The sequence below is a fragment of the Vigna unguiculata genome, chromosome 6, assembly GCF_004118075.2.
Source record: "Vigna unguiculata cultivar IT97K-499-35 chromosome 6, ASM411807v1, whole genome shotgun sequence".
NCBI classification, from domain to species: domain Eukaryota; kingdom Viridiplantae; phylum Streptophyta; class Magnoliopsida; order Fabales; family Fabaceae; genus Vigna; species Vigna unguiculata.
In genome coordinates, this window is record NC_040284.1 from 33,655,979 (window position 1) to 33,679,760 (window position 23,782).

Below are 23,782 nucleotides of genomic sequence, written 5' to 3' on the forward strand. Positions count from 1 at the left end.
TATATATATATATATATATATATATATATTTAACTTTAAAGTTTTATTATTTTAATTTAAATTATTTTTCAATTTTTTATTTAGTATTTTTATTACTTACTTTTTTATTTTTTAAGTAATTTTTTTTTAAAATTATGTTTTATAATTTTTAATATGTGTTTTAAAAAATAAAATAAAATAAAAGTTAGAAAATATAAATTTTAAAAAGAATTAAAAATATTTAAAATTGACTTAATTTTTTTATCTCCGGAAGTTGACTTCCGGTAATGTTTTTTGATTTCCGAAAGTCGACTTCTGGTAATGATTTTTGACTTCCGAAAGTTGACTTCCGGTGATATGTTTTGACTTTCAGAAGTCAATTTCCGGTGATATATTTTGACTTACGGAAGTTGACTTCCGATGATATATTTTGACTTTCAAAAGTCGACATCCAGAAGTATTTTTGGGGTGTGATGTCCGTGAGTTTTCTTAAATGGTCAAAGGATATTTTGAGAATTTAAAGAAATTTTGGAGGTGCAGAAAAAATACTTGGAGGTGTAAGAAGAAAGACCCTAACTGGGGTTACGTTGCCGTATGGTGGTCTTGTAGTTGGGCTAACATTACCGAATAATTGTAAGAAAAATTATTAATCATCTATATAAATATTACTTTCCTTCTATATTTATTTTATAATTTGAAAACTATTGACGTTGTTAATATGTTTTCAGTTATATTTTATTTACAAATTATTGTAGCAGTAATTTATTACAAGAAATGAGATATATAAAAACGAATATTTGGCATATATACATTAATATAAAACATTAATAGGTATAGAGATAAATGTAACTATAAATGCAAGAACTTTAATTTAACTAAACACTTTATTTATTATTTATTTTAAAGCCTTTTATAGTGAATGTTTTGAACTCAATCGATGAAATAAGGTAATCAACCTATGAAATCGATTAACTCATGAAATGGACAGCATTACTTTTTCAATAGCGGTGGAATATTCTAGATGGCAAGAGTAAGTTAAGTGAAATAAGTTTGGATATAGCAATCGCCAGTGATGCACATACCTATTTTTATGAAGTATGTCATAATTACAATAATTGAAGTGGTAATCAAATTAGCGAAAATAGAAGTAGCTTTATAGGTTGACGCATTGTGATAGTACCCTAAAATCCGCGAATAGAAAACATCACGAAAATTGTTTTGTTTCCTCAATAAGGCTCTTGGTGTTCACTTTAAATTTTCGACCCCAAATGATTAAAAACAATTGCCATATAAACAGGTCTTCTTCTTACATGGAATTTGAATATTAATCAAATGAGCAAAACTTGTTGTGATGCACTTTCCAAAAGCAAAAAAAGAAAAGCTGAGAGCGAAAAAGGTTGAAAAGTGGAGAGAGGAGGAGGAAATTAACAAAAGCTCATCAGCAAGGAACGATACCCTCACCCACTCATTTGATCTACTTTACAGTTTACACGTTGTTCCGCAGATTTTTGTCTTCTAAGTGAAGTAACCTATTCAAAAGAATTCTGCAAAATTCTCAGAAAAATGTTAAATGCCCTCTGGTTTCATATATTTTCCAAAACCTGTTCCCTCCAATAACCATTTCAAAGTCCCTCTAACACCCTACCCAAATTTTCTCTCCTCGTTTCGTCCTTAAATTACTCGAAGAAACGAGGATCGGGTGAGAAATTGCGAGGAAGATAAGGATATTGACACTGCCAACAACAGTGATATCATCAAACAGTCAATCCATCGAATCCACACTGCTTGTAAGACAGAGATTGCTTTCTTGGACTGATCACAATAGCACAATCCACCGAAACCTGTGTAATTCAGTTCTTGTCGTTAATATATGAGTAAGAGTAAAGGTAAAAGAGGTTAATGAAAAATGTATTACTCTAACAGCAGTAAAATCAGAATGTGAACACAGAAGAAGAAGACCCCATGTGCCGCACCGCAGGAACAGGATAGTCACATGGTGAAGACTTTTCTTGGGCTTGAAAGAAAATTAAAGTAGCGTTTGACATTTCACATTTGTAAGCTTGGTTTTTGGTCTATTCTAACTTTAAATTGTAAAGTGGAAACAGAGCATGACAAAACATGCACAGTTAGTTAATCTGACATCTAATTGCATCACCCAAGGTGAGAGGAACCCAAAGAAAAAGTAGTCCACCCCATTAAGTTTTCTTTTTCGAGAAAAAAAAAATGGCGAATTTTTTTGGGAGAGAAAAAGGGTACTGAGGACAAACACCATAATGAACATTATTGAGCTTCGGTTGGTGTTGACACCGTCGTCGTGTAGTAGTTGGTAGCCTGGACTACGAATCCAGCGACCCGATTCAACACTTGTGGGGCCTTCAAATTTTACCATTTTCTTTGCATTTTCTAATCCTTCCTTCTTCGAGTCTAAACTAAACCCCCAATTCCACAGTTTTTATATTCCTAATTTCCCATCATAGTCCTGGTACATTTAAAAATTTTCCGATTCCTCGAAATTAAGGATTTCACCATTGTTATGCCCATAAAACAGAGAAACTGCACTAATCAAGGTGAGAAAAGTTCTACTGATGCGCTCAAGTTATTGGAATGTCTGGCCATGCGATTCAGACAAATGCATAGAAGAGCGTGAAAAAAAAAGGCACTTAACAGCTAGAAAAAAGTGGTACCCCGAACTCGATTTCACGGACTACTAGTAAATAAGTTTAAGAAATATAAGTCTGGTTATTTTTAAATTAAAATGCTTACTATATTTAAAAACAAATATTTTCTTTTAAAATGTAGAACACAAGAATATTTAAAATCAATCTAAGAGTGAAATATTAGTAGAATCGTAATTTCATTAATTAATTAAGAGAAGAGGAAATGTGCCTGTGTGGGAAGGAATAAAAAAAACGAAAAACCAAACACTAAAGTGGAAAGGAAAGGAACATCCTTGGGGATGTATCCAAAAATGAGTGAATGTGATCCAGCAATGCAAAAGAAGAAAAATATGGCAAAAAAAATAACTAAAAATGAAGAAAACAAGTCAAAGAAGTACAGAGGAGACGAAGGGGATGAAGAAACAGAAGCCTAAGATAAAATTCAGACAAAAAAACTGAATAACAATGTCTTCAAATATTAATATTAAGGTAAAACAAAATAGCTTTCGGCGCAGGTTATGTACAGTAACCGTAGAGTAGTGTTCTCAGCGGCGCACTTTAGCGAGAGGAAAAAAAAAAAGAGGTAAAGAAAAAGTAGAGTGGGACAGAGGGTAGTGGAATTGGCGGTTGCGGCCACTTCCGCCATAACATTTCTCACTCACTCTCTCAATCTCTGCCATGGCAGAGAGATGAGTAAAGAACCATAACCTTCAATTCCAATTTAAAAGAAAGAGAAAAGAAAAATTGCGAAGAAGATGCATGTTTAAGAGTGAAAATGTGAGGTAACCTAAATTAGGAAAGAGGCAAATTTACCTGAACGCCAGGGGAATCGAAGTTCATGACGCGGATCTTGGCGGAGACATCGCCCAGGACGCGGAGGTCCACGCGGTCGTTGAGGGAGGCGTCGCGAATCAAGTCGGCGGCGTCGGCCTGGAGGAGATTCACGCGATCGACGGAGATGGTGGCGATGACCTGGCGGTGGCTATGGGGCTGCTGGAAGAAGCCGGGGACGGTGGCTTTGCCGAGGGGGATCCCGCGGTACATGACGGTGAAGCTGGACTGGCCGTATCGGATGCCAACCTTGTTGGGGTTGGTGGCGGCGAAGAGGAGGCGAATGGTGAGGGTGAGAGAGGCCGTGGAGGGGGGAGTGGATGTGATGCCCATGTACTGCACGCCCACCTGCTCCAGATCGAACTGCGGCTTCTTCGGTTTCACGGCGAGGATTATCACCAGCACCACCGCTAGCACCAGCAGCGCCAGAAACGAGAATAGAAGGAAGAGACAACAACAGCACCCTTTGAACGACGCCGACGACGACGAGCGAGCCGGCGTTGTGGGGTGGTACTGCCGGTACCCGTTGTAAGACGAATGTGCTGCCACTGTCGGCGCCGCTTCCGCCGCCGCTGCCGGTGGCCATTGTCTTCGCTCGCCGTTTGGATGTGGGTGGTGGTTTGCACTCGGAGCCATTCTCTTTCTCTCTCTCACTCTCTCTCTCGATTCTTTGTTCTTCTACAGTGCGTGTGAGTGTGTAGTTCTAGCAATCAGAAGAAGTTCGGAACCGGACACACAGAGAGAAAGAGGGAGTGAAGATGGCTTTTGACGATGAGGGTGACCCCTCTTTGTTATTTGCCAAAGTTAATGTATCTATAAAATAATACATTATATTACATTACTCATAAAATTTATTTAAGACTTTCACAAATTTCACAAATTTGTTTATGTGCTTATGCTCTGTAACTATTAATAAATTAGAAACAAATTTGGGATATGATTGTTACACACATTAATAACTGACTCATTGTAACTGTAAACGTGATCTGAAATAGTGAAGAAGACAATACTAACAATGTTCTTAACCGGAATATATATAAAAAAAATGTAAATTAAGAGAATAAAAAATGGAAATTCGGATTATAATAATTATTTGGAGAATATTATCTTGGTTCGGATATTCGTCAACACTGTGATGTGTCTGCATTCTAAGATTGTGTTCTCGCACAAAGTATATTCTTGACATTAACACTAATCTACTGTTTTATAATCAATTACCATTATGTTGTCTGAAGATTAAATCAGTGCCATTTGATGCATAACTTAGTGTCATTATTATAAGATCTTAATGGTAGGAGGTTGAATAATAGGAACGAAGTGTTACCAAAAAAGAATATTTTTATGGAGATATAGTTTCACGTGTGAGTTAAAATTGTATACAAATTTGAAAGTGGGTGTCTACATCACAAATTGTGAAAATATTAAACATTTTGAAAGTGACAATGACGATGAAGATTATCTTGAAAGTTGAAACGGTGCTGACGAATAGCTGCAATTGAAGCGTGTATTCTCCATGTTTTAGCTGAAATAAAATCATTAAGTTTGCATATTTCTTGCTCTGTGAGATGAGAAGATATTGAAGCCCGCTGCACCATAAGACTTTGAATTCTGGGCCCAACAAATTGGGCTACAATGTATGTTTGTGGCCCAATTTAGATTGAGGAACAACGTGAGTAAAGCACTTGGTTAGGTTATTTCAACATCAATTTGATGATTACGTTTCTCAAAGGTATCACAAGTTGGTCACATTGGGAGACATAATTTGATTAGTTAAAGGCAACTATACAACATCTTTCTTTCTCACTAAGAAATGCCTACAACTTGAAGAAATTCATTCTTACCAATTCACCTTCTTCTTCTCTTATTATGATTGAAAGATGAATGTTTCTATTTTGATGACAAACCTTAATTGAGGATGAACACGTATATTTAGAATGAAAAAATAATGTGTCAAAATTTTGATTAAAGGTGAGTAAGATTAAGACTGAGAAGGAAAAAAAGGAGGAGGGTATTGGTATATTGAATTAACTAAAGAGAATTAATGATATAAGACGATAAAATAAAACAGAAAAGAAGAGGAATTAAAGGAGAAGTTTTACAATCCCTCGGAATCATTTTCCCATCTTTGGTCGTTGGAAAGTTTCCTTTCTTCTTTGTTTTAGAAAAGCAATGTCGCTCAGAGCTATCCAAATGATGTTCCTGTGTTCTTCATTTTTTGTTACGTCCAAAATGGAACATAATAAACAATCTCTTCTTTCTTAAGGCAATGATGCTTTACACATCATCACATCGTAGACTTCTATAACTTTTTACGCAATTTTCTTTTATAATACAGAGAAAAAAATAAAAATTGAATTAGTTTAAATAGTAATTTTTTTAATTAAACTCAATTGAGTAAAAGAAAATACATAAAAATTAAAGTGAATTATCACTAAATATAAATAAATGTGGCCTGTAGGATAAAAGAAAAATAATATTTATAATATTCTGCAATATGCTAATATTTGTATACATAATATCCACTTATAAGAACGTCCGCATATCAGTCTTATCCAGTCTTGTATTTTTCAATTTCAAAATATTCATTTTCTATACACATTTTGTTTAAAATAGAGTACTTTGACTTTTTTTATGAAAACGAACCTGTTAAGTAGAAGCACTCCTAATCCATTGCCATGAATAGAAGTTAATAATAAAAATGCACAAACTTTAAATGGTGACGTAAGTGCGATGACCAGGTAACTAAGGCATTAATTTTAAACAATTACCAGGTCAGTACTCTAAAATGGTAATGTCAAAAATTATATATATATATATATATATATATATATATATATATATATATATACACACACACACACACACGCAATTATTAAATTTACATGGTTAATTTTATATCAATTTTATTTTTGTATGAAAAATCAAACCAAAACCAAAATTAAAATTATAATTTTAAACCAACTCGAACCATTGGAACATGAATAACGTAAAGCTCGTCACACTTCAACAGAATCAAATTCTGACACGACTTGTCTCAGTTCCCTAATTTATATTTGTAATTCAAATATCGAATTCATGCCTACCTACAACTAAATATTTGCAGATACTTTATCAAGATTAATACCCAAATACATCTAGAAAAAACTCGTTACAAAAAATATTCTCGTCCCTAGTTTTAGTTTATTGCTCCCTGTAAAATATTAAGGCCAGATGAAAAGGAACGCGATTTGAATTGAAATGAATGCATGCTAAGTTTGCTCGTTAAGGGCACAAACCCGACAAACATGATGAGCATTAATCTAATTCTCCAAAGGGTGTTAACAGTAGAAAGAGAACAAGTGATAAAGTTCAGGTTAATACCAGAAAATAGAAAGGCTGCAAGTCCAAATAAGTAAGCTTAAAATAGCAAGGTATAAACTAAAAAATTATATAACTCAGAACTAACGAAAATTGTGACCTTGTGCATGATCACTTCCCTTCCGCATTGTCGGCATCAGGTGCAGGATCTGCAATGGCCTTACCTGCTTCCGACTTTGTTGTTTCATCAATCCTCCTACCAGAGTCATCGTCTAATTCATCATCCATCATGTCATCCTCTCCCACATTTATATCTTCCACATCATCATCATCATCTTCATTATTGTTTCCACCTGGGATCTTTCTTTTCTTGGGACCATGCTCCAGCCTATGAGTATCCAACTCTTTGTCCATAGTCTCCTGTAAATTCTGGTCATTGTTTGCTTTCCTTGCGTTCCTTGCATTCTGCCATCTCTCCAATTCCTTCTCAACATTGCCAAGGTACTGCTCCCTAATCTGTTTCTGGTACTCAGACACTTCCTCTCTTCTTGCATTCTTCCATTCCAGGAATGCCTGCAGATTGAAAAAGGTATACATACATATTACCAAGAAGAAATAAGATATGTTATAAAATACCATAAACCTGAATCTAGTGCGATAGTGAGCAAGCACTCGTAAACCCCAATTTAACAACAATAAATAACATCATTATTTGAGATTTAACAGGTCAATCCTGGTTCGCTGTACATGGTGTTCCAAAATCATGTTTTAAGATGAAGACCAAGAGAAATTGAATGTCTAAATTTGTCAACCTCTTCTTTGCGCTTCTCAAGTGACGTTGGATCTTCATCCAAGGGCTTGTTAGGCAAGTAGTAGATTGGAGGTTCTGCTTTAGTCCTACAAAAATACATGCAACAATCAATCAAAGGTTCAAATAAAAACTTTCACATGTCTATCTAAAATCCTGCCATTAGCAGGAAACATCCAGTCATCAAGTTGAGTCAACACTACACTGCACATGAATAGAAACTTATCTTCGTCTGAGTAAAATGTGAATATGGACACTTTTGGACCAAAATTAAAAACAACCTGCATAGTATACATGATTTGATGTCAGATATAACTAGACCAGATTGGAAGATACTACATGATACTCATGCCTCATTAGTTTACAATTGAATAGGGCAAACCTTATAAAATTGCTTAGTCTTTTATGATGCTCACTCCAGCGAAGAAACAGCAACTCCAATTTCTTTTCTTCTGTCTTAGCAGACACACGAGCCCTAAGGGTCTGATGAGAATAAAGGAAACAATATATTAGTTAGTGAGGATCAACATGAAACTTTGTTGACTATTATGAATAGAAAAATAATAGTAATCATCGAAAGCTAACCAAGTCTCTCCTTCGATTTTCAGCAATCTGCTCACGCTCTTCTTTCCTAAGCCTTTCACTTTCTTCACGTGCCCTTTGCTCCGCCTAGGAAATAATTTCAAGGTATATGAGATTATTCTGAAGGTTCGGATGCTATTATAAGTGAGAGAGAAGACAAAGTGGCAAGAAAAATTCAGTGCTTGACATGTTGCTCAGAGAGCTTGAAATTGTCACAACATAAAATATTGCATTGAAAAATCCCTCATATAATTATATGATGGCACGTTGCACCCCAATCTAGTCACTGATTGACTACTTCGTTAATTTTAGCCTTGGACAACCAAATTGGAACTTAAGTTAATCAATAACTCTGACTACATTTTCAGGTACATATCACAGTCACATGAATGTACGCGTTTCCATTAAAAGAAGTTGTAACAGCCTTTTTTGGGACTTTGGACCACGTAAAACTTGTCCATTCAATTAGCAGGCATTATAATCCCAACCGCTAGTCATCTACGTATCATATACTGTCACTAACCACTAAGATTGATGGCAAATTAGATTAGGCTGGGTGAAAATTTGATATAAGGTCAATAGATTAAGGAGGGAAACTGCAACTGGGTACAATAATCTGAGTTGGCCAACGGCAACATTAATTTCATGCATATGACAGAAATAAAGAGAAACAAATAATAGAAAGCATTATTTAAAATTGACTTACATATGATCAACCTAGATATGCTGCGGTTATCAATGCAAGGGGATGACTTAATAAAAGATAAATATGTATTTCTAAGTCTTATAATAAGACATGAACACACTTAGATGTCCCACTATAAATGCAAGGCAGTGGCTTAATAAAAGATGAAAACATAACAAGACCCAGTTGACAGTATACAGATTCCACAAATTCCACGTATTAGGAACATTCAAAATGAGCATTTATCTAACACAAAAAGATCTAAAAATATTCATTCATCAAAATGTTTCAGTAAGCTTTTTTATAAAATATCAATTCATATTGCTATTAACAAAGGTGATAGTCACAATTTATCCAAAGGTATAGTTCAAAATTATACATAACCTTGTAAACAAGATAGGCTCACTGAATTTTTTTTCAAGGACGTTATTATATTTATAGTCAGTGATGGCATTGGGTACTGCATCTTAACAGGAGAATGGACATGAACTTACTCTTTGCAAGGAATTGGATCTTCGCATGTATGCCTCTGTTCCCGAGAGTTGCATGTCTTCCTTTCTGAATTTCTGAAATAGTTCAGAATAAAGGACATGTAAAATATAGAAATAATAATGTGAACAAATGGAGTTGATGAATAAATCAGAGACACCTGCTTACATAACGGAAAAACACTCGTAAGAACGTTAAAAGTGACACTAAAACAGTGTGAGACAGAAAATTCAAGTTAAAAGCATTTATTGAGAGAAAGCGATAAGTGAGAGAATTTAAATGTGCACTATATATAAACTACAGAGCTGATCTTAGAGATGTCCTAAAACCAAGCAACTAATTTAACATACCTCCAGAGTTCCCAGAAGCTGACCCAACATTCTTTTATTCCTATTAACCAAACTGGGATCCTCATTCTTTGGCAGTACCCTAGGAACATGTTCCGCGGTGGGAATATCAGAAACCTGACATGGACAACCGGCTAAAGTTTTAGATATACAACTTTAGACCAACAATTTTTAGATATACAACCTGACATGGAAGAAAACACATTTCTCTTTACCGCCTTGGAAGTTCTTTGATTGCCATCTCTCTTAGACCATCCACTTTGGTGAGAATTGAAGAGGTTTCTATCACTCTGGACCACTGCACCGGTCCCATTCACACCTTCAACAGCTGAACCCTTCTCCTTTCCATCCTGTCCCGCATCAGCATCTTCAGGCAACTCGCCATCATCCACCTTCATTCGCAAACACACCTTTAGTTAAAAACACATCCTGTATTCCCCTTGTGGAAGAATGATGTACAGGGGGAGGCCCACGACAACAATGAATTTTGAAGCAACAGACCCACCCACTTCTCATATATTCATATATTATCAACAATCGAATATGGGCAAACAAAGCCCCAGAAAAACGAGAGAAAAAAATAACTTAAAAATCAAAAGTACCAAGCATACACAACCAGATTCAAGAAATAAGTAACAACACCTTAACCACAGCGGATGAAAGCCGTCGTTTCGCAGGAGGTTGATCTTCAGAATCATTCCTGTCTCCCTGAACAGTAAATTAAAAGTGCCAACACAATTAAATCTAACACCATGATATTAATCTTTTCAAATATTTGAGAAAGAACCCTAATGAGAGAGTGAAATTCAGAAATACTAACAGAGCGAATGAAGGGTCTTTGGCGAACACCACCATTAGTTCGAAGGGCAGGACCCGCCAAGGCACCTCTGCGGAGGCCACGAGGATCTCGAAGCCTCTCCGTAATCTACAAAAATCAACCAACATTAGAAAGAATCGAACACATTTAAGATATCTGTGTAGAGACAGAAAGAAAACCTCGCGCTGTTTGCGAAGAAGCTCATCGATCTCGTTGCGGAGTACTTCCTCCGTCTTTTCCACCGCCGTGTTCCCCATCGGCGTCAGCACTGCACTCCACGGCTACCACCGTTTATTGCCTTACGAAAACCCTTGCTCTCTAACTCCTACCTTGTTTCCTTACCCACCAGAAAAAACCCTTTTCTATGCTAACCTTTTTTTTTTCTTTCACTAATTACTTTGTTTTTCTTATTTATATGCTGCTTCCTTTTTTATCTATAGAAACTACGAAAAAACGATGAGAAGAGTTAATTAAAAATGAAAAAGGTATTTTATGGTTAACTTTTTTCGCAAAATAATATTTATTAAAAAGGTTAAACAAAGTATAATTATTGAAAACAATAATAATAATAATAATATTAATATCTAGATATTCATTCTTTTATATCCACATTTCATAATATATCGATTATATCCTTTATAATATAATTATTTATTAAATTTTTAAAAATTAATGATTATTTTTATCTATTTTTTATAAACCTTTTTATCTTTTTTTATTTTTTTTATTCATCAACAAATAATTTTTCTATTTATTTTACTTTATTTTTAGTAAATATAAATTTATTTTATATATTAACTTAATAACATTATTATCACCTACTAACATACTATAATTTATATTTAAAAAATTACACACATGCACAATAGTGTCTGTGTACTAGTTAATAATAATGAAAATTATTTTCAATAATTTATTTATTTGAAATCTATCTTTTAAAAATATATGGGTTTTGAAATTTTATATATTTTTTTAAATTTCATTTACAATTAAAGAAATTTGAAATTATTAATAAAATTAATTAATTTTAGAAATTAATCATATTGCAAATATTTAAATGTAAAAGATTTTGAAATACTAAAAAACAATTCATTCATGATTGATTAATTAATGCAGAAATCTTTGAAAATAATTTATATAACTATTATCCATAGCAAAAGCAATGTTTAAATCATATTTCAATTCATGTTTTAAAATAAAATAATTATTATCTTAAAAATAACACATTTATACTTATCATTTTCTTTTACAAAAACCTTCTCCGTTTGCTCGACATGCATAAACAACTCATCATTTTTCTTTATCAACTTATTTACGATGTTCTTTAGCGTAGTGTTCTCCATCTCCTAACACTTCCTTAATTATTTCTACTGTTTGAATACTTTAGATCATAAGAAATAAGTTATTGATTCACAAAAAAACCAATATAAATAACGATTATTATCTTTTACAGATATGATAGTTTTAATCATCATAAATTATGTGTATGATAATTTTAAAAATTGTCACAATTTGTATCATAAGAAGATATAATGTAACATTTTCAAAACAACCATCAAAACATCCGACATCTATAATGATATTTAAAAAAGATTTTTTTTTATCAACATCTCAAAATATCAATTTTATCATTTAAATATAATAATTTATTAAATTTTAAAAAATTGATCATTGTTTTTACAATTTTTTATAAATTTGGTTATCTCTGTTTATTTTCTTTTTTATTTATTAATGGTTATATGTTTCACTTTATTTTTAATAAATATAATTTTTATTTATATATTAATTTAATAACATTACAATATTATCACCTACTAATATAATATCACACATATTTAAAAGATACAAATACATGTACACAATAACATCTTTATTTACTTATAGATTAAATTAATAAAATACAGTAATATATTAAGAAAAGTCAAAGTTGGCTCCCAATACAAATAAAAAGAGATTATTTAGAAGATTTGGTCCAAATCAATTCAATTTCATGTCTCTATATATATTGTAAATATTTATTTATTTATTTAACCTTTATAAATACAGCTTTTTCTATTGATTTTTAAACAAATTACTCACCATAAATACTAGGATGATTCTTAATATAAATTATGACAGCTAAAATTGATATCATATCGTGGTTAAAAAACAGTTTTAATGTAAATAATAACGTTTCGAAATGCTATTCACATCATATAATAGTGTTTTGAGCTGTCATAATTTAAATATTATACTATTTATAATTATCCACTTTATATTTATTGTTTCATTATTCAATAAAATTAATTTTTATAATGATAAATATTAATATATAAATTTATAAAATACAAAAAATAAATTTATGATGTAAGATAACAAAGTAATTAGATCAATGATTCACTATTACAGCCATATAAATATAAAAAAAAAAAACATTTAGAATCATGCTCATAAAGTAATTAAATTCATGATCTTAACCCTAATTCGGTGACAGATATATTTTAAGTTATAACTTGGTACACGAATCACACCAAATCATTTTTTAAATGACATCAGTCTAGGCTGGAACATTCACTTAAATATGTGAGAAATTAATCTGTTTTTAGAATTTTTTTTTTTTTTGGAAAAAACTTTCATTAAAAAACAATTTATTGACCTGACTGTAGTCTTTGGGAAAGTGGGAACCTTCTTAACTCTGGTCTTAAAATGTTAATTTTAAACTTAAGTTTCTATTACAACGGGGTGTTTGTATTTTTATATAATATAAATAGATCAAATGGATTCTGCATGTGAAACACACTTGGAACCTTCATTCACCCAACCCTTAATATTCAAAATTCTATGATGTTTCAATGCACATTCTTACATATCGATCTAGAAACCCCTTTGTTACTTTTTAGCATTATTAAATTCAGTTTAAACAATAATCTGTTAATATTATATCTGTAAGAAGCAAATTAGCCAGACTTATTATTTAATAAATTCAACTTATTCCTTTTAGTGCAAACTGTTTTGTATAGATTTTTCAAAAATTAAAAAAATTAATAAAGTTATTGTTATAGTTTATCAATCTCAAATTTTGTAGTATTTTATATAACACAAAAATAATACATATATACTTAATAAAATAATGAATAAAATTAGAAAAGATGGAAGGAAAAAAGAAATAGTGTGTATACGCGTGTGGAAGAACATCACAGAAGGAACAAAGACTTCACTGTCTCTATTCCAACTCTTGCATTTGCCTCGCAGCTACTCAACTCAACTCATAATTCACCTTCTCTCACTCTCTCTATATAATGTGTGTGTCTGTGTGTTTGCGCCCTAAGTTAGGGCACGCGCAAACACACAAATTACATTACATTATTTCACTTGACAAATGGATAGTGCAACTGGAAGAATTGACGCGGCGATTAAGAGTAGTAGTGATTCGATTTCGGGAAACGGAGAAGGCCGCGTCCATGGATTTGGTTGGGCAGTGGACAGCGCCGTAAGGAGTACGATTGCGTCGAATTCTGAAATATCCTCTGTCCATGGATTCGGTTGGGCAGTGGAGAATGGCATCAAGAGTAGCACTGCGCCAAATTTCGAAACACAGGACACTGTTCATAGTATCCGTTGGGCGGTGGACGATGCAATAAGGAGTAGGGTTGCACCAAATCCCGCTCCTCTCCACGGTTTTTCTTCGGCCGTGGATAATGCCATCAGCAGCAAGGTTGGTGCCGAAACAGCAGCTGAAGCTGAAACTGATTCTGAAGCGGAATTGAAAGAGGCGTGGTATGTGGAGGGGTCATGGCAGAAGGGTGAGATGTTAGGGAAGGGCTCCTTCGGCACAGTCTATGAAGCCATCTCAGAGTTTGTATTCTCTTTTCTCCTCATTTCCTTATCAATTATTCTCTTACCACAAATTTTAAATCATCATTTTTTTTCAAAATTATATAACAAAATATTTATAAATCAATTTATGCCTAAAATAACAATAAACATTTTTTTTTGTCTTTTTCGACGCTTAAGTTCCAAACATGTAAAAATTATTAATAAATAGTTACTTTATTAAAAGAGTATTTTTATTTTCTAAATATAGTATAAATGAATGATCTCTTACTTTTTCTACTAGATAGGATAAGCTTTACGCACTGTTAGTTTCATCCGATTGTACTTTTTAAGTGAATTTGCAAGCACAAATTTCATGCAAAAAGCGTGTTCCTTTTTATGCGATATACAATGAAATAAGAGTGCAAATTTGAGGATTGATGGTTTAATCCATCCACTCAAAACTGAGATAATTTGCTTATATTTCATATAACATTACGGAATCGTTTGAAGGTGAGTGCTGGTTTTACTTCTAAAATTTGGGAAACAATAATAGGATGTGTGTGAATTGAATGCACTAGCGGAAAGAAAGTAGCGTGGACTTTTGAATGCAGCAAAATGGCACTGTGGTGGGTCGTTGGCGACGAAGATGAAGGAGGTGTTGGGGTGTGGTGGGGGAAGAAGATGAAGGAGGTGGTGGGCTGTGGAGGAGGTGGTGGGGGATGAAGCTCGTACATGTGGCAGAGGAATGATGGTGCATTCAAGGGTATATGCACCGGGTCCATTGTGTGTGTGGCACTGGTTACGTAACCGTGCAAAGAGGAGAATGACATTGGTCGTGTGTGTTTTGTTTTGTTTTTTAACATTTTTTTTGTATAATTTTGTTTAAAATTGAATCGTATAACTTTTTTTTAAAATTTAATTGTATACATTTTTTTACATTCATACAAATTTAAATCTTTTTATTTTAAAATTTCATATAATTTTAATATTTTTAATTCGTATTAATTATTTGCAATTATTTTTATAACATCAAATTACAAAATCATTCTCTTTTTCTATCAAGGGTATTTTGATAATTTTTTAATTCTATCTATCTTTACAATTTATCTTATCTATCATATCAATTAAATCTTTATAGAATTTATCTCGAAATCCACTTACTCCATCCTATAAATTCACTAAAAAAAACACACAAATTCATTTATTCATATCACACAAATCCATCTTCACATTTTCCTCCAAATTCATACATTCAAAGAAACACACCCTTAACCTAATTTGGCCCATATAAGGACGAAACCTTACAGTTAGCAGTTAAAAATATTTTTAATTTTCATCCGCGAATTAATATTGCTAAATTCGTGTTTAATTTATGTTAATGTATTTTTGTTTTTTTGTCAGATTTAAATCATACTAACACTTTTTTTAGTGTTTTTCAATTCGTAAAATTAACCGTTAGTTTAAAACTGGCGTGATTGATAAAATAAAGAATTTTATTTAGGAGAACAATATGTATTTTAAATTTAATTAAATATCATATAATATTTTTATTTTATATAAATTTTTAATTTGTTATTAATTATACAAGTAGACCTCACAGAAAGATCGTTACTTTTAAATACTTTTTTCAGTCTTTAAGGCTTTGTTATTATAAGTAGTTTAATATTGACATAACTGACAAAATAAAAACAATTATTGAAACGGTGATTTTTTTTTTTTTCAAATTAACTTAATTAGATTATTTTCAAGTATGCAACTCAATTAAATGTTGTATTTCTTATTATATGTTATTAATATAATAAGTATTTTTTTTTAATTTTCAATGGTTGTGAATGATTTATATTACTTTTAATATTGTTCTTACTTTTCAATACAATAATTTACTTTAAAATATAATATAATTTACTTTTACATTTTAATTCAGTCATTTTTAATAATTGTACTATAATTTATTTTTGTAATATATCTATAATAAAAAATATGTATTAAAAATAAATTAAGTAGGTATTAAAAATACAAAATATTTTTTAGAAAAATACAAAATTTAAGGTTAATATGTTAAAAACAATAAAAATAATTTTCATAATACTTAAAAATAATTTATATGTTATTACCATATTTATATAAAATCATAAATATATTGTTTAATTTAATTAATTATGTACCTAAAAATAATCTAATTATCTTGATTTACTATATTACAATAATTATATCAATTATTATTTTTTATTTTGTTACACATATAGAAGTTTTTGTATAAATGCTATAAACACTGTTTCACTTCTAAATAGTCTTGAAAATACAAATTCATGTTATTTAACAGGTTTACATAGCAATTAAATCAACTATGAAAGGTTAAAATTAAATGTGATTTTTACCGTGAGTGTATTTATTAACGATTTATCCAATTCACTTATATTATGGTTGAAATTTACTATAACACAAAAGCTTTTCTCACCCAATACACCTATATGTATGTATACATCATGTACATGTCTAGAATGTAGAATCATAACATCCAAGAAACATTTTATTCCGCGTACATACATTCCATTGAAAATTAATAACTTGTATCGAAGCATTTTTTAAGATACTATTACTTATCTGTGATTGAGGACATTATCTACGGAGAATCTAGTTATGAAATTCTTCTTCACCCCTAACTGATAAAGACTTTACAAAGGACTCCGATTATTTTTATTTCACACCACTGAACATAGACGATTTAGTTAGTCATCCGTTTCCTTCTGGTTTTGTTTTCAGAGATGGATTCTTTTTTGCTGCAAAGGAGGTGTCTTTGCTGGATGATAGAAGGCATGGCAAACAATGCATTTTCCAACTTCAGCAGGTGAGAGGATTCGGTATATAACTTGTTTTCTCATCAAACCTGTTAATATATTATGTATTCTTTTCTAACTTTTACAGAAGCATTTGATTTGATTATATATGAATATTTTTGGCCTTCCATTCAGGAAATATCTCTTTTGAGTCAGCTCCGGCATGACAACATCGTTCGATATCTAGGCACAGACAAGGTATGTTGCTTTCTAGCTGGCAAGTCTATTATAATTCATGTGTAGGGCAGATTTAATAGTGGGGACGTTAGGCTTGTTTAGTGTGTTTTATCCAAACATGCATCCATACTTATTATTTAACAGTCTCTCTTTGCTCCCCTGAATATGATTATGGTATTTGGGAAAGAATACTCACACTTTTAGGAATGAATAATGTAAATAGTCATTATGTACATTTACCAAGCATTTATTTGGCTGAAATTTTTTGGTTCATTAAGCCTCTTGAACATTGAGGCAAATGTACAGAAGTACATGCTAATTGTTATTTACAAAGATGAATGGTCACGGGTGTCAAACGACATAGCTTTATTTTATAATTAGAAAAAAGGAGGGAATCAGATGCCAAGGGGAGGGGTTAAAGTATTTTTCTGTTTATCAATGCATAGTGCAAGTTCATCAAATGTGTTTGTTTTGATATCTTTGAAGTTGTACGAGTCTGATTGAGTTTAAAACTGCAAACGCATATAAAAGTTGCCCCATGATGTTTTTTCTTTTAGATTGCTAAGTTTTTCTCTTCTTACTAAATCCTTCACCCTTAGCAGTTTTACAGAGTTAATACCACTCTCGTAAAATTTTCATGTTTAAATGATGTAATAGATCGTCCATTAGAGTATATATATATATATATATATATGAATTCCTTCTGAAATATAAGGATGATTTCTTGTACGATTACTTGTACTTTCGTCTGTACATGACTTGCTTTTGTGTCATTGTTTAGGTGATTATCCTGAACTATTTTTTACCTGATTGTATTAAGAGTAATTGCATTTCAACTATTTTCTCTTCTCTTTATTATTATTGGTATTTACATTCCATTATTTCTCAGGATAATGATAAGCTGTATATCTTCCTCGAGATTGTAACAAAAGGATCATTGGCAGTTTTCTATAAAAAGTATCATTTAATGGACTCTCAAGTTTCTGCATATACAAGGCAAATTTTAAGCGGCTTGAAGTATCTTCATGATCTTAATGTGGTTCACAGGTAACATGAGTGAGGTTTATATCTTGATGCAATTCAACTGTTGTAGCCAGTGTAAAAAAATTGCTTACTTGGAAACATTTTGATTTTTTCTTTTGTATCATGAAGATTCTATTGATATCCTCTCTAAACGAGTATGTAAATCACATTCTTAAATTTGGATGCAATGGTAGGAAATAGATGAGAGAGATACTTTTTAATTTACTTGGACTTGCTACATTCTAATTTTTATTTCATTCAAATTACAAGGGACATCAAGTGTGCCAATATACTGGTTGATGCAACCGGGTCCGTCAAGCTTGCAGATTTTGGTTTGGCAAAGGTACTGTAAGCAAAACCCACTTTCTGAAGTCAACATCTTATCGTAGCAAATTCCAGATGTTAACTACTTGCAATTATATTGTTGGTCTTTTTGCTTTGTAGGTTACCAAGTTAAATGATGTTAAATCAATTGGAGGCTCCCTGTACTGGATGGCCCCTGAGGTTTGTCTCTCTCCCTGAATTGGTCGTATAATTTAGTTTAGCATTTATACCAATTGTCCTCACTAGATTCACAATCACCATTTTCAATCATTTGAAGTTTCGTAATGTGCCTATAATGAGTTTGAATTGTTGGATCATAGGTTGTCAACTTGAGGAGTGGTGGATATGGGTTAGCAGCAGATATATGGAGTTTAGGATGCACAGTGTTAGAGATGTTGACTCGTCAACCTCCTTACTCTCATTTGGAACCGGTATGTCTGATACTTTACAATCTTTACTATCGTCTTTTCTTTATCTTCATTTCTATATTCCTAGATTCATTGTCTAACCCTCAAAATACTTTTCATTTGTTACAACCAGAAGCAAGCAGTAGTTCGAATTGGCAGGGGTGAACTTCCACTAGTTCCGGAATCCCTATCCATAAATGCCCGAGATTTCATTCTTAAATGCTTACAACTTAACCCAAACAAACGCCCAACTGCTGCTCATCTACTGGACCATCCATTCGTAATTGCTCAACAACCGGATCATCCATTCACAAAGACATCTTCTGCTGCTCATCTACTGGACCATCCATTCGTAACTGCTCAACAACCGGATCATCCATTCACAGAGAAGACATCTTCCGAACTAAGGTCTAAATTAGGGTTTAAACTAACAACGGCTCAAATCAGATACCTGAACGGAGATCAGATACCTGACGAACTCCAAACCAATAAAGTCTAGACAATTTAGACTGATCAACGCTACTTTTTTTTTTGTTAAATATGTTTTTGGTCTTTCAACTTTATGTGAAAATTGACATTAGTCCCTCTTCGAAACTTTGGTTCAATTTAGTTCCTCAACTTCAATATTGTGTGGATTTAGTTTATTTTCTTAAGTTTATTTGACATTTCAAATGCATTTCATGATATTTTCTTAGCTAATATTGAAGTCAAAATGTGTCAAACGGTATAAATATCTCAAATATTATCATAAAATGCATTTGAAACGTTAAATAAACGTAACAAACTTTGCTTGAAAGAACTAAATTCACGCAGTTCTGAAGTTTTAAGGAATGACTACTTCCAATTTTTACTAAAAAGTTGAGAGATAAAAAACATATAACCCCTTTTTTTGTAATTGTTTGTTTTAAATCAAATATGACAGACCATGATTTCAGGCTTGAAATCTCAATATGTTCCTAGTGCGAATGGCTCTACACACACTCAAGCAGGAAATCTCCTCGTAACATTTTTATCACCCATAACATAAGCATCGTATTTGAGACATTCCTACCAATTGTTCCTTTTCTTATTTCTTATTTTCACGATACAAAAAAATCAAATTACAGCAGTTACTTTTCCGCACGAGGAACTTACAAACTAGTAACATTTATAGATTTTTCAATGGAGGTTGTCAATGTTGGAAAGATTGCCCGAGAAAAGGCAGCAGGTGACACAATCTGACTACCAGAAATCGATAAAACAAGAAATCGCTTGGAAAGAGGTAATGGGTGTGAAAAGACCTATGATATCAAATTGATCAAATGGCTAACATTGATGATTTGCAGCGGTCCATCGTTTTCTCCACACAGAACTTTCTGTACAAAAACAAAAGGGGAAAAAATTACAGAAATTAAATGAAAAACCTTGTTAGATCCTTGACTTTATAAAGACTAGTCGACATATAACTTTCTGTACAAAATTGTCAAATCATTCGTATCACTGATGAAGTCTCATTTTTTTCTCCAAATGTCCCCCTACAGCAATTGAGACAGCAGCTGCTGTTTCTGATAGATCCCTCCTCATCTCTGAAATTTTAGACCCCACATGTTCTTTGAACTTAGAGACTGAATCAACCAACTTAAAGAGTTCACCAGCACGCACTTGAATTTCTTCTTCACTTTGTTTAATCGCTTTCTGCAACTTCAATTGGGAAGTCTTGACGAAAATGGAAGTTCATTAGATAAGGTATCGTCACATAAATCACACACTACATTCAAATTTAAAAATATGTTGTGTTTATACCAAAAACGGCTTGATGTCCCTAGGATCATCTAGAACAACGCACACGAAAGCTAAGTCTCAAAATGAATGTATTAATGGATTCAACATCATGCAAGAGCAGTTCCCCTCTTCACTCAAAGTACTTCCACAAAGACCATCAACACGAACTAAGCATTAAATAATGCCGAAGAAGCTAGAAGATGAACATAGCAACTATTATGCGTTCAAAATACTTACACAAAAACACTCGTTCAGGTGCACGGTATGAATAGGAACTCAAAGAGAAAAGTTCATAGAAACACAACAATACAATGTGAGAAAGAGGATAGCAAATTAGATAAGTATTCATTCAAAAATTTAACATGTATCAAATAATGAAACAGACTTGTCGACGTGGATAGTGAAATTTGTTATAACCCTAGTTCATCGAGACACAACAACAGCAAACACATTCTCCTAAACTTGAAGGATTCTTAGCATCTCAAATTCAATATATTATTAAAATATATAATCACAAAAAGGAAATTACCTTGAGAACCTCTGCTGCCTCTTTTTCCATTATATCCATTTCATGATCTTTTAACTTGACTTCCTCCAACATTTTATTAGCTTCAGCATAACACGCGCTTGTGTATTCCTGTGTTTCCTTCTTTTTCTTGTTTAGTTGAGCTTTCATCTGTTAGATTAATCAACAAGCAACAAGAATGGAGGTGAAACAGAAGTCATCACAATAAAAGTTAACTCGTCAGTTCAATACCCAGTGAAATTTCAACAGAGTGCAACGGAACTATCTAGCTGTGCAAGTTCCAAATTAGTGAAAACACTAATCAATGCAAGGCATGCTAACACTTAAACTTTCTAATATAAGTGTTACGATCCCCGTATATCAAGTTTGTTATTATCTATGTCAAACAAATCATTTATCATATCTAATTCTCAATCCACTATTACATAAGCCAAATGAAAACTAATTACATCAGATACCACGTGACAAACATAGCCATACAACAATACACTTACTTCATCAATGCGCAACTGCACTGCTTCTAGCTGATTTTTTTTGTGTTCAAGCCTCGCAGCATTTTGATCGGACTTCTGCCGAGTAGAGGTGCACTCTTCTCGTTTTTCCATAGAAACCTTTTTTATTTCATCAGCAAAGGATATAAGGGCAGGTTTCAGCATGATTTTGTGATCAATGCCCATTATCTCAGCAGGAGTAGTCCCCTTGCCATTCAACACATACTGAATTCCATTCCCAATCTTCAACCTACAACCACACTCAATCAGTAACATTGACATGACCTAAGAAATCAAGACTCACTGCAATGCAATATTCGTTAGCTAGCATCACACACAATTTCCTTGATAATAAATATAGCATGGCAGTGAATAATGAAAATGGTGGTCAAAATGTAACCTCCTAAGGGCTTGGTTACAGTCCAGAGCGAGAGCTTCTAGGTCGTTGATTTTGTGCGAGATAGTAGTGTCGATCTCCCACATCTTCTCTTCCCACGCATTTCTCGCATGCTCCAGCTCCGCAGTTTCCCTCTCCACAGTCTGTAATTCTCTCTTCATCCTCTCCACGTCCCTCGGATTGATGGTCTGCGTCTCCACGCGCCGCTTCAGCTCCTCGTTCTCCTCGAGGATCTTCTCCCTCTCCGCCTCCTGCGCTTTCAACTGCTTCTCCTTTTCCGCCAAAACATTCTCCGCCTGCTCGATCCGCGAAGACAGCTCATCGATCATCTTGTGGAACTTATTTACGTCGTTCTCCAGAATCGCCTTCTCCTTTTCCAGCGCCTCCTTCGGCGAGGGCGAGGTCCGGAGCCGCTCCAGCTCAGCATTCAGCTCCGCCACGGAGCGCCGCGCCTCGTCGAGGCGTTCCTTGGCCGCGGCAGCCTGGTGTTGGATCTTCTCCTGGATGCTGCGGTCGACTTCCTCGACGGCATCGTCGTCGCCGCGGATGTAGTGCATGTAACTGTTGACAGTGTATTGGTTGATGGCGTTGTGCTGTTTGGGGGAAGAAGCGATGTGGAAGTGAAATTTGGCGATCTGAACTAGCCAGTGAATGAGAGCGAGGAAGCTTGGCCATTGGTGAGGCGCGGCTGGGGAACGGAGAATTGATTTGTTGATTTTGAAAGGGTAATTGAGGCGTTTAAGGAGGAAAGGAAGATCCTCTTCGAGTTTGGAGGAGGGGAAATCGAGGAGGGAGAGGAGGAATTTTAGGGTTTCGAGGATGTCTTTGGCAGAGGGGAAGGTTGTTTTGAAGGTGATTGGGAAATTGTGCGAGGAGAGGAAGGAGTTGATGGTGGAAACCACCGTTTGCTGGAACTGCCGTTCTTTGTAGAAATCGAGAGTGGGACGTCCGCCGACGCCGACGGATGAGGGGCGGCTGCTGACGTCGGAGTCGCGGGAAGGGTACTGGCGGTGGTGGAAGTCGACCGGAGTGGGTGGCGGCGGAATGAAGGAGTCCTTCGGTTGGCGACGCGCGGTAGGTCTCATCCTGAGATTCAAATTTGAATGTGTTAGTAATTCTCACTCTATTATAGGTGCTACATGCCAAGTGTACAGTAATTATTAAATAATTAACTAACTATTTAACTATTCAGAATAAACTTTGGAGAAACAAGCTTTAACAAAAGATTAATTGGAATTTTGAAATAAGTGCGACGAGTGAGATTACGCGCGACAAGTGATGTAGGAAAATATAACCTTAACGCATGTAAGTACGCTAATTATGTTTCATTTTAAATATTAGATTTTATTTATTTATATAAGTATTCGATACAATTTTTTAAATGGGATAAAAAATAACAACAAAAAAGTGAAAGAAAAATAATGCATTTCGTGTTTTTTATTTACATAATAATTGACATAATTTAATGAACAGATAATATTTCAGATTAGTAAATTGTTGAATTTTGGAAAAAAACCGGACAAGTGAAAAAAAATCACAATCCTAATGCACA

The 23,782-nt window shown here is 33.5% G+C and overlaps 4 protein-coding genes across 4 annotated transcripts; 1 reads left to right on the top strand and 3 right to left on the bottom strand.

Moving 5' to 3' along the window:
• Positions 1–1,248: 1,248 nt before the first annotated feature.
• Positions 1,249–4,366, bottom strand: LOC114186880. The gene is made up of 2 exons (XM_028074944.1): positions 3,450–4,366; positions 1,249–1,820 (listed from the first exon to the last, which is right to left on the bottom strand). Exons 1-2 carry the CDS (start codon positions 4,101–4,103, stop codon positions 1,734–1,736), a joined length of 741 nt encoding a protein of 246 aa, XP_027930745.1. The 5' UTR covers positions 4,104–4,366; the 3' UTR covers positions 1,249–1,733.
• Positions 4,367–6,680: 2,314 nt separating this feature from the next.
• Positions 6,681–10,876, bottom strand: LOC114188776 (pinin). Its single transcript, XM_028077416.1, has 10 exons — positions 10,672–10,876; positions 10,496–10,600; positions 10,318–10,383; positions 9,891–10,067; positions 9,679–9,792; positions 9,334–9,405; positions 8,158–8,241; positions 7,955–8,055; positions 7,577–7,661; positions 6,681–7,337 (listed from the first exon to the last, which is right to left on the bottom strand). Exons 1-10 carry the CDS (start codon positions 10,747–10,749, stop codon positions 6,936–6,938), a joined length of 1,284 nt encoding a protein of 427 aa, XP_027933217.1. The 5' UTR covers positions 10,750–10,876; the 3' UTR covers positions 6,681–6,935.
• A 2,822-nt stretch (positions 10,877–13,698) lies between these two features.
• Positions 13,699–19,699, top strand: LOC114188008 (mitogen-activated protein kinase kinase kinase 1-like). The gene is made up of 8 exons (XM_028076483.1): positions 13,699–14,326; positions 17,051–17,135; positions 17,260–17,322; positions 18,191–18,348; positions 18,595–18,667; positions 18,769–18,828; positions 18,969–19,079; positions 19,189–19,699. Exons 1-8 carry the CDS (start codon positions 13,851–13,853, stop codon positions 19,552–19,554), a joined length of 1,392 nt encoding a protein of 463 aa, XP_027932284.1. The 5' UTR covers positions 13,699–13,850; the 3' UTR covers positions 19,555–19,699.
• Positions 19,700–20,338: 639 nt separating this feature from the next.
• LOC114188007 (kinetochore protein NDC80 homolog) lies at positions 20,339–23,346 on the bottom strand. Its single transcript, XM_028076482.1, has 4 exons — positions 22,234–23,346; positions 21,837–22,083; positions 21,346–21,492; positions 20,339–20,750 (listed from the first exon to the last, which is right to left on the bottom strand). The coding sequence occupies exons 1-4, from the start codon at positions 23,313–23,315 to the stop codon at positions 20,532–20,534; spliced, it is 1,695 nt and encodes a 564-aa protein (XP_027932283.1). The 5' UTR covers positions 23,316–23,346; the 3' UTR covers positions 20,339–20,531.
• Between the last annotated feature and the right edge of the window lie 436 nt (positions 23,347–23,782).